Consider the following 15,614-nt stretch of genomic DNA (forward strand, 5'->3'; position numbering starts at 1 on the left):
CTATGAGATCCTTCATTGATCAAACTAAGTGGTTTTCATGCTGTTGCTCAACTAGGGTTTTGAAAAACGAACCAAAGAGAGATGTGGCTTAAAGTTGTGACATATAAAATAAAGACTTTGATTATGACATATATACAAAAAAGTAATTACATTAAGAGAGTAACCCTAGTACCTTTGGCTGGTTAGCCAATTTCAATAAAACGAATGACCTGACATATGATGTAAGTTTGTGTAGGAGAACATCACTGAGTAGCTTTAATGTTCTATCAAACTTACTGTACATGATATATATAGTTGGTAGTTGGGTCAATGGAGAATTTTACTTTGTGCATTTCTCTTTTTAATCAGGCCAAATAACAGCAACATCTGTAAATTTCCCTAAAGAAAACCCATTTGTAAATGTGATATAACAAGTGGGCACCGTGGTTTGTACTGTTACTAAAAAAAAATATTTTTTGTTTGACTTATTGATGTAATTGTTGGTTCATTCAACGCATCGTTGCTTTTGGTCTTTTCGTTGGATCCGGGACTACTGAGAGAAAAATAAAATGTATCACCTGACTCCTCCTAGATGGACACGTCAGTGGTCATCGTTCATTCATTAGTCTCCAGCCATTTCACTTGTAGATGGGAGGAGGTTATTATTACATGAATGAGCCCACTCGTTCACGACTGGTTCTGGATTTAACTCTGTGGGAGTAGAGCAATTTTGTTTGTGCACTATATTTCCATCGTCTTCAAGTAAACAGGGATCATTTCATATTTCCTGAGAATACCGTAAATTCCGGACTATAGAGTGCACCTGAATATAGGCCGCATGGACTAAATTTAGAACAAAAAAAAGATGTATTCAAAATCTTTACTGAATGCGCTTTAAGAAAGGGCAGTCTTTTTTAGAATACCTATTGAAGTTCATTTAAGATATTCATAATTAACAGATTTTCTTTTTAAGCTCCACGCGGCAGAAAATTGACCAGAGTTGTCCGTGCCGGAGTTCTTCACATTGCCGTCTCCAACGTCTCACCATTGACTCATTAATGGCAAGTTTACGTGCAGCCGCTCTGTTTCCTTTTTCGACAGACAGATTTTTTGCCTGTAACTTGCACCTGTCTTTCTTGCGCATTAGCCCGTAAAAAATGATACATTAGCCGCAACCATTGTATAAGCCACAGGGTTCAAAGCGTGGGAAAAAAAGTAGGGGCTTATAGTCCGGAATTTACGGTACATGTGATGCAGATGAGGGTTTGAGATAGCACCTTCCTGCCTAGATAGAGGACTCGCCACACACACAGCCCCCAACGCCTGCGGTTTCGTTTCTGCTGAACTAGCATGACTCACAAGCTAGTGGTTGAGTCAGTCACACATAATCTCCGATCGGTCCGCTGAGGAGAGCAGCCTGCATGGTGACAACCTCTCTGAATGAGTCACATGCTAAAACCTAAGCTTCAGGATATTCTGCCGTAATACTGAACTGTAAAATACATCTAATAGTGTGAATACTCTTCTGCGTGTTTGAACAAATCACCTCAAAAAAGTTAGATAGTTGTATTCATGCACTGCGTGCATGTATACATATACTCGGGATCATCTAAACCTGACCTAAACTGAACATCTTCATCCTTCATTAATGTTTAGAACTAAGAATTACACTTTAAAAAATATATTTAAAAAACAGTTACACAGCCACACAATACATCTTTCACAATCAACAGTAATTCTAGCAATACACATGCAGGTTATTACACATACAAAAAGTAATTTTTCAGTAAAAATCTGCAGAAATAAATATGAGCATTTATTGAAAAAAACTGAATACGTTATAAAAAAAACGCAGGAATGAATAAAATTACATGTGTTTTGTACAGCATTGGTGTTCATCCTTTTTGTTTTAGAGGATAAGAGTGAGCATTTATAATGGGAAAAACATGTGAACAAGTCAAAAGAAAAACGTGGTTTGATGTTATTTTAGATTGCAGGCTGTGATGACATGCAGCACATTGATTAGCAGCATACAAGCAGATATCTAGTTGGAAATGTAACATTGTTTTAAGAGCTTATTCATATCCAGTAGTGTCCAGATATTATGGACTTCACCTCACGTTTTTCTCTTGATCATGTTTCTGCACAGCTCAGTGGGGTTGACGCTCATTACTGGTGTGTTTTCGCTGTGGCCCGCGAGGTCACAGTTCTGATCAGCTCTGTGATATTTCTTTCAGTGTGCAATCCAGGCAGTGCGCACGTCGCAGTTCTGAGGCTGTCATGCTCATTGTCAGGGCAGGAGTTTGTTTTTTGTTCTGCTCAATTAGTCGATTTTAATATTATCTTAATCACAGACCCACTTGAATGAAATGCCTCACTAAAGAAATTTGGTTTAGCATAAATGGTTTTAATTAAGCATATTGACAAATAACATTGATATTATGTTAATTAGTGGTGGAATGAGAACTCACATCCTACATCACTAGAACTTTGAACCTGTATTACCTATTTTTATAAAATTGAAAAAACCATCAGGACCAAATTCAAACAGGCACCTCTTCATGTTCAATGAATTTGAATGTTGAAATATCATCCTGTATTGTCTTGAATAGATTAACTTGTCACGGTTTGGTCTCTCTTCCTGTTTTAGTTTGAAGTTTCATGTTCCTTGTGGTCCTGGGTTAACTTCACTTGCCTGAGTGTTTCCACCTGTGTCCAATCACCTGCACCTCCCTTGTGTATTTAAGCCCCGTGTGCCTGTTGTCCCTTGTCGCGTCATTGTCTATGTCTACCCATCGTTGGTGCACGTTCTTTTGGCTTCTGTTTGTTTTTGTGCAAAATAAAGAGCACATTTTGGAAATCTGAATCCTGCGTTTGAGTCCTGCCTGCCTGCCTTCAACCTGCACCCTCAACACCTGACATAACTAGCCTTTTAGAAGCGATGTGCGTAAGATGAATCACAACTTATATGAAAATATATACACCTTTTTAATGCTAGTTAAGAGTTCTCATTCTTTTCCACAAATAAGAGATCCGCTCGGCTACAGAAGAGTACAAAAATTCAACCCCCCTTATGTAGAACTTCTGATATAAAAATTCAATGAAATACATTTTCAAAGTTAAGGGGACCCAAATAAAATCTTATTTTTAGTAAAGTGTCAAAACAAAAAGTTTAAAATACTTTGTTACAAGTGAAAAGTTTTCTCTTTGCTTTTTATGGTTACATTCTTTAAACTCTGAGACGTTACAAGTTTCTCAAATGTACTAAAGCATAGACTGCTTGTACCAACTGTTCCCTCTCAGGAAACCTCAAGTTGCTTGGAAACCGCTGGCGGGCCAATTATCCCCCGCGGCCATGTCGTTTAGGACACCGGTGTTGCCCACCAAGCCCCTGAGGACCACCTCGGCGCTGGTGGGCAAGGCTTATTCGGCGGCAGGGCAGGCGGCTTCCTGCCTGCATACAATAGCGCTTGTCCAGGCGTATCAGGCGGAGCTGCTTGCCGAGGGGAAGGAGTTAACGCTTGAGGTAGTACGTGAGCTGCGGCACACGGCTGAACTCGCGTTACGAGACAGAGCCAAGTCTGTTGGCCGCTCCATGGGAGCCCTGGTAGCCATGAGAGAAACCGGTGACTTAGCCAGTCCAGCCTCAAGGAGAAGGACAAGTCTGTAGTCTGAGGATGGCCGCCATCGTCCAAACGGCTCTGATGCCATAGCTACCAGGGCCCGGAGGGTGATCCCCACCGGGGGGGTCAGGGTTTCACCGCACTATCCGGTGCCCCCACCCCCCCGGTACTCTCCAGGAGTCAGGCTGCTGTCCCCGCCGTCGTTTCGTTTGTTCCAAAGAAGGATGGGGGTTTGCGTCCGATACTAGATCTACGCCGGTTGAACCGCAGTCGCGAAGTTGAGCTTCAAGATGCTCACTCTCAAACAGATCGCGTCACAGATCAGGTCCGAGGACTAGTTTGTCACGATAGATCTTAAGGACGCCTACTTTCATATACCCATCCTCCCACAACAAAGGAAGTTCCTGAGGTTTGCTTTTGGGGACAAAGCTTACCAGTACCGGGTTCTTCCGTTTGGCCTAGCCCTCTCACATCTAGATGTTGTGCTCGCCCACATCAACCGAACTCAACGCTAGGAAGAGTGTACTGTCCCTATTGCAAAGGACCACCTTCCCGGGCGTGATTTGGGATTCGACCACGATGCGGTAACGTCTGTCTCCCGCTCGAGTAGCTTCAATCCTCTCTGCGGTCAAGCAGACCAAGCTAGGCCAGCCAATCACTGTGAAACAGTTTCAGAGACTGTTAGGTCTGCTGGCAGCGGCATCCAACGTGATCCCTTGCGGCCTGTAGCACTTGAGACCGTTGCAGTGGTGGCTCAGAGCCAAGGGGTTCTCCCCGAGGTGAAACCAGCGCCGTCTGATCAAGGTCACTGTACGGGGTGTGGGTCGTTCGGGCTGCGGACAAATGGACTCGATGCCAGGATCGTGTAACACAATGGGTTTTTATTATTTTGATCTCAGAGAAACTGTGCCGGTGTCCGGCTTGCTCGTCGTTCCTCTCCCCTCGCTCGCCCCCGCCTTACTGCTTAAGTAGGGGAGAGCACACACACACAAACACCGTCAGCTGGTTATTATTGTTTCCACCTGGCACTGTTCCCCGAGCAACTCCCCCTCTCTCCCCGCTGCAGCCGAGCCGAAACCACGCCCGCCACCACAGTCACTCGGCGTTACCTGCGGGCTCTGGTCATATGGAGGGACCCTTGGTATTTATCCCAAGGGCCTGTGCTAGGAGCGTTCTGTCGCCGAGTTACTCTCACGACAGACATTTCCCTCACAGGCTGGGGAGCGATCATGAGTGGTCACTCAGCCTGGGGGCTGTGGCAACATCATATCCGGTCCTGGCATAGAAACTGTCTGGAGATGTTTGCAGTGTTTCAGGCTTTGAAAAACTTCCGCCCAGCCTTGACGGACCAGCATTTTCTTGTCCGGTCAGACAACACAACAACCCTACAAAGTCAGCCCGCACCTTCGGCTGTCCGGGCCCATTCTACCAGGGGTATGGCGGTTTCTAAATCCCTTTTGTCGGGTAAAGTGTCGCTGCACGACGTTTGTCAGGCTGATCCTCTCCCCGCACGTTTGTGAGGTTTTATTGTCTAGACCTTAACTCCACGCCTGGAGCGCAGGTGCTCTCGTCAGAATGTGCGCCCTGACTTCAAACTACGATCAGTGGCTCATATGGCGGGTGGGTATTGGCATTCCCATAGTGTTTCCACGCAGCTCGAGTTCCCTGAGAGGGAACGTCTCCAGTTACGTATGTAACCTTAGTTCCCTGAAGGGAACGAGACGCTGCATGTCTATGCCATACTCCCGGCACTTAGGGCCGTTCAGAGATGAATGGGCTTGCCCTTCGGGTCCCTTTATAGCTTTCTGGTCCTGGCGTTGCACGCCTATGACGTACCAGCTCTCCATTGGTTAGATTTCACACATGCTTCATAATGCGGTCACGCAGGGGCGTTCCCACAGTGTTTCCGCGCAGCGTCTCGTTCCCTTCAAGGAACTAAGGTCACATACGTAACCGGAGACAATCTCCCACCATTAAGAAATTATTCTGTTTGTTCAAATACGTTTTTGAATAAGGAAATTACATGTAAATTCTTCAAAATAACCTTTTTTAAAGTAACGATAAGTACAAACCACGGTGCCCACCTGTTATATCACATATACAGATGGATTTTCTTCAGGGAAATTTACAGAAGTTGCTGTTATTTGGCCTGATTAAAAAGAGAACCTCTCAATTATGAATATTTTAAATGAACATCAATAGGTATTCTAAAAAATACTCCCCATTCTTAAGGCACATCCAGTAAAGATTTTGAATTATTCTGAAACATTTCTGAAGTGAGAAAGGAGAAGTCTTTAATTACGGAGAGACTGATTCACACATTGTTTTTCTGTTCTTTTTTAATGATAAAAATCGTCCAAAAAAGAGAATGGAATTAGGATAAGAAATCCTCTGTAACAATTGTAGAAAGAACCCAACTACCAACTGTATAAATCATGTACAGTAAGTTTGATAGAACATTGAAGCTACTCAGTGATGTTCTCCTACACAAACTTACATCATATGTCAGGTCATTCGTTTTATTGAAATTGGCTAACCAGCCAAAGGTACTAGGGTTACTCTCTTAATGTAATTACATTTTTGTGTATATGTCATGATCAAAGTCTTTATTTTAAATTTCACAACTTTAAACCACATCTCTCTTTGGTTTGTTTTTCAGAACCCTAGTTGAGTAACAGCATGAAAACCACTTAGTTTGATCAATGAAGGATCTCATAGGAAATGCCTTATCACACAAGTGTGCATGTGCATATGCAATGAAAGACATGAGGGGGGATCATGGGTTATTGCAAAGGGGGGTTGAAGAGGGGCGGGTTTTTGTTTTCATCCTATTTCTTTGCTGATAGCATATGTGGATTGTTCAATTCACCAAAAGTTAGCATAGCATTTGAATGTTTTAATACACAAATTTCAGATAACTGATGAAACAAAATATAATTATCTTAAAAATCGGCTTATTGTGAAATCCAATAGTTACACTGTTTCAGTGGTGAGCAGTGCAGGTCACGACTAGGCCTTTATCCTTTATGTTATTTACATGTAGGGTCAAAATATATGAGATTAAACAGTACATACATTTAATTCTCTGACCCATTTCTGTACAGATGACTGTTCAGTTCCATTCTTTATTCTAAAGGCGTTTTGTTCATACTTAACATATACATTTAGCTGATAATATTTGTGTATTTTTGTCACGGTTTGGGTCCTCTTCCTGTCTTATTTTGTAGTTTTCTTGTCTCTCGTGTCTCTGGGTGAGCTTCACATCCTGTCCTGTGATTGCCTGAATGCTTCCACCTGTGTCCAATCACCTGCACCTCCCTTGTGTATTTATGCCCCGTGTGCCTGTTGTCCCTTGTCGCGTCATTGTCTTAGTCAGTCGTCGTTGGAGCACGCCTCTGTTCCTGTTCCCGTTCCCGTTGTGTTTAATAAAGAACACTTTCTGTAAGAATCCTGCGCCTGGGTCCTACTTCCGGTTCCGCCTGCACCAGCGACCCACAGCCTGACAATTTTTTTCCAGAAAACGGCAAGAAAAATACTTTTTTCAGAAGCACTGTGGACATCATTGCATCATTGCAATGGCAAATTATTATTTAATAACCATACAGTTACACATTTGGCAAACTGATTCGTTTGAATATTTGATTGATAGATAGTGATTTTCTGTCATGACAATCAATCAGGACAACTCTGGCCTACAGATTTAAAAACATAACACCGTTAAATACGTCACACAAAAAGAACACATGAATTTAGCTCAAAATGCAAAATAGTCATTACGAAGTAAAATTGCTGTAGTAAGATTAAAGTTTAAGTACAAAAAAGGTTTTAATTGTGGTAATAATGTCTTTTGAAATGTTACATTCCCCTTTTGAAAAGTAGGTTTGTGAAGACAAAACGCAGCATGAAATAATCTTAAAATAAATTACTATAAAGTACAATAAAAAAATACAACTACAAAAAGATGTTTCTTTCACAGACAATATATATATATATATGTTTACATATAGCCATATACATACTGTATCTATGCATGCATGTTAGGTACAAAAGATTGGGTACTATGTTGATACAAGTCATTAATAAAATCCTACTATATTTGATCTTAAAATGGTGTTATAATGGTGATAAAAAAAAGTGTAAAAGAAATGGTGTAAAAGAAAATTAATAGTGACGTTTGTGTTATAGTATAGTATTTTATTTAGATATAATAATTCTGTCAAAGATTAACTTACAAACGTTTTAGGAGCATATAAAAAAGTAAATAACCTAGTATAGTACTTAAAAAATGTTAAAGCATATGTAATCTGTAAAAAAAAGGTTTGTAACACTGTGAAAAGCCATACAATTGCTATAATAGCAAATTGGTTTCATTGAAATGACTTTAATCATGAGTCATCTTCTCCTTTTTCTCCTCCCTGCTCCATTTATGTCTCTGCAGAGCTCTGTTTTGCCACCAGATGGAGCCAAATGTAACACTTGATCATAAGTTATTTTACACTTCAGTGTCTTGAATTTTTTATTAAAATGCTTTTTGACAAATGAATCCCTTGTATTTGTTGACAGTGAAACAACCAGAGGCTCTTTTTGGGGAAGCTAAGGTAGCTTCATGTACAGAGCTGAAACCCAATCATTTAAAATAAAATAAGAGACAAAAACATAAAGCATCGGTTTAACAATAAATCAAATAAAGCACAACAAAAATGCATGCACTCCTTATTGTAACATGTGATATGAAGTATGGCTTCTTTTTAAAAACCTCTGCAACACGTCATGCACTATGCATTATGGGAAGCCTTCATCTGCTGAAGGTCTGACAGACTAAGAAGAGATACAATTCATTCGAAGAAGTTATTAGTACAGTGGGAAGAAAAACATTCACTCCAACTTTATTTTCTGTCTATAGGAGCCCTCCATCCATGCTGTGCGCTTCAAGTGGGTTTTGATGTTGTCGGCTGCATCAATTATGGATCTCTTGAGATTCTGGAATGGAGATAGGCCCATAGAAATAAACACCAGTATGCTCTTTCCCTGTCATTACCTCTGCTGTTTTTTATTCTCCACTAGACGGGGCTAAAGGCAAACAGCTGGAAAGAAAAGAGATAAAAGAGTACACAGGACTCGTGGAATCAGACAGCAAGTCAAAATATTTTATTGTAGAACAGGGTTCATAGTGGAGGCACTACCTCACATGTAGTATAGGCACTGAACTACTGCACCGGAGACCACGACTCGCCTGAAGCCTGCCCGCCATGTTGACGCCGGCTACAGTTTGCCATCACCCTGAATGAACCCCGGCCGATCCAAAATCCCAAATCTGACATTGATGCGATATTAAGGGATCTGACGAGGATCTATATGACCATAAGGGTATTTTCTGCTTCATTCTAGTAAAGTGATACAGAGGAGGGAGTATGGTTATGATTGTCAGCCTAGTTCTGTTATTAGTTTGACCGTACAACATTATCAACAATGTAACTTCCCTTAATAAAACCCTAACCGAAAAACCCTGAACGTATTATTTTTTCTTGCATCATTGGCGTAACAATGTGACTGGCAGGCTTAGGCGAGTGAGGCGGCCATTCAACGTGTACATTACATCACGCACACACATCCTTAAACTGGTACACTTTGGCCTTTTCCTGGACCCTGAAAATACAACCTGATACATTTTGTTCTCTTCTGCACATCTCATCTGAACCAAGATATATATATATATATATATATATATATATATATATATATATATATATATATATATATATATATTACAACCACAACATCATATTATTGTGATTTCTATTGTTATCATAATAGGGACAAAGGCTTCAGAGTCATTGAGTAGCACAATTGATGTGATAATATCTTTGGAGCAGAATACCTCACATTAACACAATCAGCGACCTTCTCTCGTTTAATTAGCAATGCCTAACCTTCAGATTAACAGCAAGTGCTCAGATGTGTCAGCACAATAGCAAGTACTTTTTATTTACTAGTATGGCTATTTAGAATTTTTATCATTGTTTGCAGTAGGCCTGGTTTTCTCATTTGCCCACCTACAGCATTATGACCAAATTCACAAGATGTGTGTTGAGCATAGACCGTCTGGCTCGCCCTCAAAAAGTGTGTGTGAAGATTTGCCTCCCAGGTTTTCCAAATGAAACAAATGAACATATTCTATCCCTAATGGGCCTGATTTTCACAATGTGCAGTGTTTTGGGCCGATGACATCGTCAGACGGTAGAATCAGAAGTAGAATTACAAGTGGTACTCAGCATGAGAAGGATAACTGGACCTAGTCTGTGTGGAATTGTTTCACTTTCACTAAATGTTTAGAAGTAAGTGGCTTACCAAAATGAATCTATGCAGTGCCAACTCAGTTCCTCTGTGGGGGTCTATTTGACTGCACACATTTCTACCAACCAAATGTTTACAGCCAGATGGCTAAAAGCATTTCAACATAAATAGTGAGATATTTTAGTATCCCACACACCTCACAACTACCCAACACACCCTGTGAGTGAATCCAGTCCACCTTTTCAGTAAAACCTTCCAAACCACACTGATCCACTGATACCACAAAGCTGTACCAGCTTTCTACCATGTCACAGCGCATTGAGAGGGATCAGAGCCGGAGAGGGATTCTGGGTTTGTGATTCCCGAATACGCCGCTCGTCGGTCAGAGTGGGTCGTTGACACCGTGCACGGTTGAAGCATCTTTATTCAATCACAGAACCTGAAAAATAATCAATCTGTGTTGAACTTGATTTTGCTGATGACCATTTAGGTGTAAAAAAAAGCCAGAAACACTCAACAGATAAAAATACAAATATAACATCCCAATAAATCTGTTGTCTTTGTTTTCACTTTAAAAATAACCTCATATACACATTTCTACTAAAGGACCATACGTTGTTATGGTGAAAATAAACAGATATTTGTATACAAGTCTCTAATTAAAAATACATTTGAAGCAACATCGACCCAAGCAAAACGTATAAACAACGCACAACTAGTGACAAAATCCTTGGGGAACCCAGCTGTGATCTGGACAACACCACGACACATCTGTTACCTCACAACCTCAATCAATGACACAAACATCTGGAGGGTGAAAACAAGGAACAAATGTGAAATAAGAATGATTCTGTTATCGTTGTTATTGTTCAACTACAAGCCCAAATAGGAAACAAAACGAGAATACATGGGAATGCTAATGGGGGGGCAACACGTTTATGCTACCTGCAGGTGTTGACGCATTTCCCTGTTGCCCAGGAAACGGTGTCATGTTTGCCCGCACAGAGAAACAACAACCCTCCAGACGCTTTTTAATTCTCAAATAGAAGACACAGCTCTGCACTGGATTCATAGGGTCCGGCTCGGCACTGTGCTGTATTCACCCCCATTGTTTAGTCCTGGGGCTTGCTTTTCTGTGTGTTTGTTTGTGTGAATTAAGGCACTTTGTGCCAACACTAAAACAGGGCCCTGAATGCATCTTGGACTGTGTATCTACAGATGTTTGCGAGGTAATAATGCGCAAGGCAACGTTTTGCTTTTTGACGGATCTTTTCCATTGAAAAAGAAAATCTAGAAAAAAAGAGACATGCCACTCCAAAGGGAGAGCTGGCTGGTCCCAGGAATACTTGGGGACTGCAGTGTGGCATCTGAACTGTGAGGAAGAGGAAGTAAGGAGAACACAAAGGCTGCAGAGGAGACATTGCTCGTCCTACAGACAGCTCGCACAACAAAAGACGGGAGGTGGGGGACCTGCTGTCAGCTACTTTGTTAGCTAAGCATTTTTGTGTCTTGCAGCTCGTTGTTTGGACAGTCCAGCCAACAAGTTTGCTCCTTTGGTCCAGACCACCTTGTTTCCAGTGACAGAGTTGGTGAACGGAGTGGAGCATTCAGCAGCTGGAGCCAGATGTTTGAACATGTGGGATAATCTCTGGTTCTTGGTGAGGGGTCGGTCACTCCCCGCTCGTTGTTTAAAAAAAATACTTAGCACAGCTGCACTTGCTAGGTTGAGGTTTAGTTTAAAATAAAAATCAAATAACCAGGCGTGCATCACAAAACAAATATTTACTTGGTTTCACGCGCTGGGTGAAAGTTCAGTTCTGTCCCCACTGCACCACCTCTAACACTCTGTGAGCCACGTCAGCTGCTCACACATGTGTTTACAATGAAGATGGTTTTCTCACGCAGATCAGGATTGTATCAGATGGTACTGAACAAGCTGTGGCACTGGGTTATTGCAGGAAAACGGGTTGCATGTTTTCCAGGGGAACTGCTAGAAACCTCAAAAAAGCTAAAACATGTTAGAATATTATAATCATACCGGAAAACAACTGTTTGCTAACAACTTCGTCCAATCAACTAAGCGATGATAGGTTTGTGTTGAGTCTGCAGCTTGTGCTGCTGACTTCGAGTGGCCAACAAGAGACCAGCTAACGGACCTTTAAGGTTAAGTGTAGCGCCGATCGCCCATTAAAGATGCATTCGGAAAATACCAATACTTTTTCCGTCCATTTTGCCCGACAGCATGTACTTTTCAAAATGCACACATGAAATAGGATTTCCATCCCTCTCCCACACACTCTCACAGACTGCAGTGGATTCCAGCCGAGTAGCTTTGAATGGAGAGAGCAACAGTCCCCAACCAAACCAACCAAAGTTGCCCAGATAGACCTGTAAGTGATGAACTGCATTCTAACAGGTCTGCTCTTGGCTCCGCGAACAAACAACACACCTGTGTGTGTGTGTGAGTGGCTTAACGCACTCAATTAGATGCACACAGCGCTGCACCAAAAATAGCCAGCCCTCAACTGGCATCACATCTGAGCTCCAGCGGCTCCCGTGCTCCTCTCAGCCACACACAAGTTGCTGACTCTGTTAACGAGGTCTGACCAGATGGTGCAGACCAGACACGTGGGGGCATGACAGGTAAAAAGAGTCTATCTGTGTTTGCGTGTGAGAGAAACAAGGCATGTACTGTGGGTCTGAAATGGCTCTTTCTGCATGCCGGCCTTATCCGCGTTCCTTTTCTCTCTCCCTCTCTCTCAGAGTGCAGATGGCTCTTTTTAAATAGCTTCCTGTATGTATTGAGAGGCATAATTGGTCTATTTCATTTTTCATGCAATTAAAACAATTATTTTGTTATTAAAAATGCTTTCAATATGGAGGAAAGATGTGCAATGAGGCCGTCGGTGTGAATCTCTCATTGATGTGCAACTTTTAGTAAAAGCACACAAGCGCTTTGACCATTGCCAAAAATGCCTTTTATACGCTAAATAGGTTTTATACTATACTCTCAATAAATGGTTTCATTTTCAGCAGGAATCCATTATTTTGAGTCCGTGCTGTCATTCATCATTATTTAGCTTACTACTCTTAATATTTGAACCATTTCTGTTGTGTGAATTGAACGTGTTGTATCTGTGTGTCTTCAACGTTGTTCATTCTGTCCATTCGGGAGATGGGTCCCTCCTCGGCCGTTCTCACCAAAGTTTCTTCTTTTTTCTTCTCCTGTTGAAGGATTATTTTGGGTTTTTTTTCCTGGTGCTGATGTGAGGGTCCTGGGTGTGAGGATGTTATATCTGTGCAGAGTTTAAAGCCCTCTGGGGCCAATTTGACTGAGGCTGTCACATGATAACACAATGCTGTGGTAATTCCATTGATTTATTCCCGACCTCGCCTGCTGTCTATAGACCTCTGAATCTGTCACAGAACCTTTACACATCCAGAATATAAAAGTTAAAACAAGAACCTACCTACATTAACAGTTTTTGGGGATCGTATGGGGTGGAACAGCCTTTGAAAATAGCTTACTTCTACAAAAGATTCCTCAGAAGCAAATCCTTTTGGGTAGAGCCTCCATAAGCCTCTGTTTGTGTACAATGTAAAACCAAGACAATGTTGACTTACTTTACTGTAATTTTGTTACAATAATTACCGCTTAATAGGCTGATGACCAAGTCCCGAATAAAACGTGCACCTTCCTGAGCAAGCTACACAACTATCACTCCTTTTTTAAACCTACAAAGTACAGACCTTTTTGTACTCAAAAGACTATTTAGATTGATTATGCAAATATGCAGCAACTTTGATCACAACAGCCCACTGGAGTTAGACCTAAACAGGCTATTTCAGGACCTACCACCACAAATCTAATCCTGTTTATATTTTTACTTTTCACCTAAACCTGAACAACAATATTGCTGAGGTTTCAGCACTGTAAAAATCCCCTTCTCATTTGATCCATCATCTGGCTACATCATCTGACATCAAGTTTAGGAAAATTAAACAATGCACTGCTATTGCTCAAACAGACTCAAGGGGAACATCACATGTCAGGAGGCTGTTGTTCAGGTGATTATTTATCTGTATGGATGCTTTGGTGCAGCAGGTATGAGAAGCTCTGCATTCGCTGCACAAGCAACTCCATCCTTGAGCCTCGGGAATGGATGGAAAGGATGGGAAAGGATGGGAATGGAAGCGGATGGATGGGAAAGGATGGGAAGGGATGGGAATGGATGCGGATGGATGCGGGTGGATGGGAATGGATGGGAATAGATGGGAATGAATGCGGATGGATGCGGGTGGATGGGAATGGATGGGAATAGATGCGGGTGGATGGGAAAGGATGGGAATGGATGGGAATGAATGCGGATGGATGCGGGTGGATCGCTGTGGTGCTATCGGAGGCTGGACGGATGGACAGCAGAGCGAGATGCCGGCCACTTGGACCACAGTCAGCTCTGCAACTAGGAACCAAGGAAACACAGTGACTTGTTCAACATAAGCTTCCCTCAAATGACCTTTCTTCTGACAGGCAGTTGCTTGGGATGACGGTGGTGTGGAGCACATGTTGAGGGACACTGTTGTTGACACTGGGTTAGCATTTGCTAGCAGTGCCACATGTGCCACAAAGAGACAAGAAGAAGAACCACATAACTAGAACGTCACTGTCTAAAACTCAGGTGTTGCTTTCAAGGTCGTAGAAAAGTGTCCGAGCTCTCTGTCGCAGAGAGCGCCACTGCCGCTAAAAAGACTGACAGATATGGCCCTATCTTCCTTTTAGTATCCAGATAATTACCCTGCTTTTTTCTGAAAAATGCTCAACAGGTCAAAGGCGTGTCGTTTCTCCAGAAACACTTTGTGTGTGTGTTATTTTTTTGCTCCAGTGTGCACATGGAATCCATCAGTTGGAAAAAATGCCAAGTGCAACTCCGCGGATCCCTTTCATCTGTGTTAATGAATAAAATACGGATGCCAGTTTGGGCTCCTGCGTGTGGGCGTGAGTGTGTCACACGGTTTCCGGTGAGCAGAGGGCCTCCAACGCGTTGCTGGGTCCCTGGGAGACCCCGCCAATGACAAACAGCATGTTGGCTGTCTGCAGGAGGGCGGAGGAGCAGCGCGCAGTGGGCATTGGCGCCACGTACTCCCAGCGCCGCTTCACCGGGTTGTAACTCTCCACGGTGCCCAGCGGCGTCGGTTCGTTCCCTGCGAAATGAAAAAGGGACGCGTTAGGATAGCGGCCATTACGTTTTGAATGCAGCATCACACAGGTTGGAAACATACAAATGTCCATGGTTTGAATTCATAGTCTTTTTAGATCCAAATACAGCTAAATGAATTTAAATAGATTTTGATCATTTTGAAAAGGGAGAAATCATGTAAATTAAAATAAGTGTCAGAGGTATGGATTTAATGTTTTAAAACATTCATTATTTAGTTCCAGTTGCTCAGATGATTTACATTTTTATGGTCATTTTTACAAATTACAAATTTGTTTTAGATTAGATTATGAATGCATATCCAGGACATGCTAAATAAAAAACACTTATTACCTCCAGAGTGAAACATTAAACATTAAATCCAAGGTAACCGTCAGGATCCGGGTCTCTCTCTCTCTTCCCCTCTGCCATATACATTCATTCATTCATTTGCCCATTTGTCTCACCTTAGCGCACACACCCACTTCTCCCATAGCCTTTCCATCCACCTGCCGCTCATTAC

General features: G+C 42.1%; 1 protein-coding gene across 1 annotated transcript in view; it reads right to left on the reverse strand.

Annotated features, from left to right (window-relative positions):
* Positions 1-14,206: 14,206 nt before the first annotated feature.
* Positions 14,207-15,614, reverse strand: part of LOC119222625 (kelch domain-containing protein 8B-like) — a 293,155-nt gene continuing 291,747 nt past the window's right edge. The window contains exon 6 of the mRNA XM_037479409.2: positions 14,207-15,098. Within this exon, the coding sequence (XP_037335306.2) occupies positions 14,902-15,098 (197 nt within the window). The 3' untranslated portion in view covers positions 14,207-14,901. The remainder of the gene's footprint in view (positions 15,099-15,614) is intronic.

This window comes from Pungitius pungitius, chromosome 1 (genome assembly GCF_949316345.1).
Source record: "Pungitius pungitius chromosome 1, fPunPun2.1, whole genome shotgun sequence".
Taxonomy (NCBI): domain Eukaryota; kingdom Metazoa; phylum Chordata; class Actinopteri; order Perciformes; family Gasterosteidae; genus Pungitius; species Pungitius pungitius.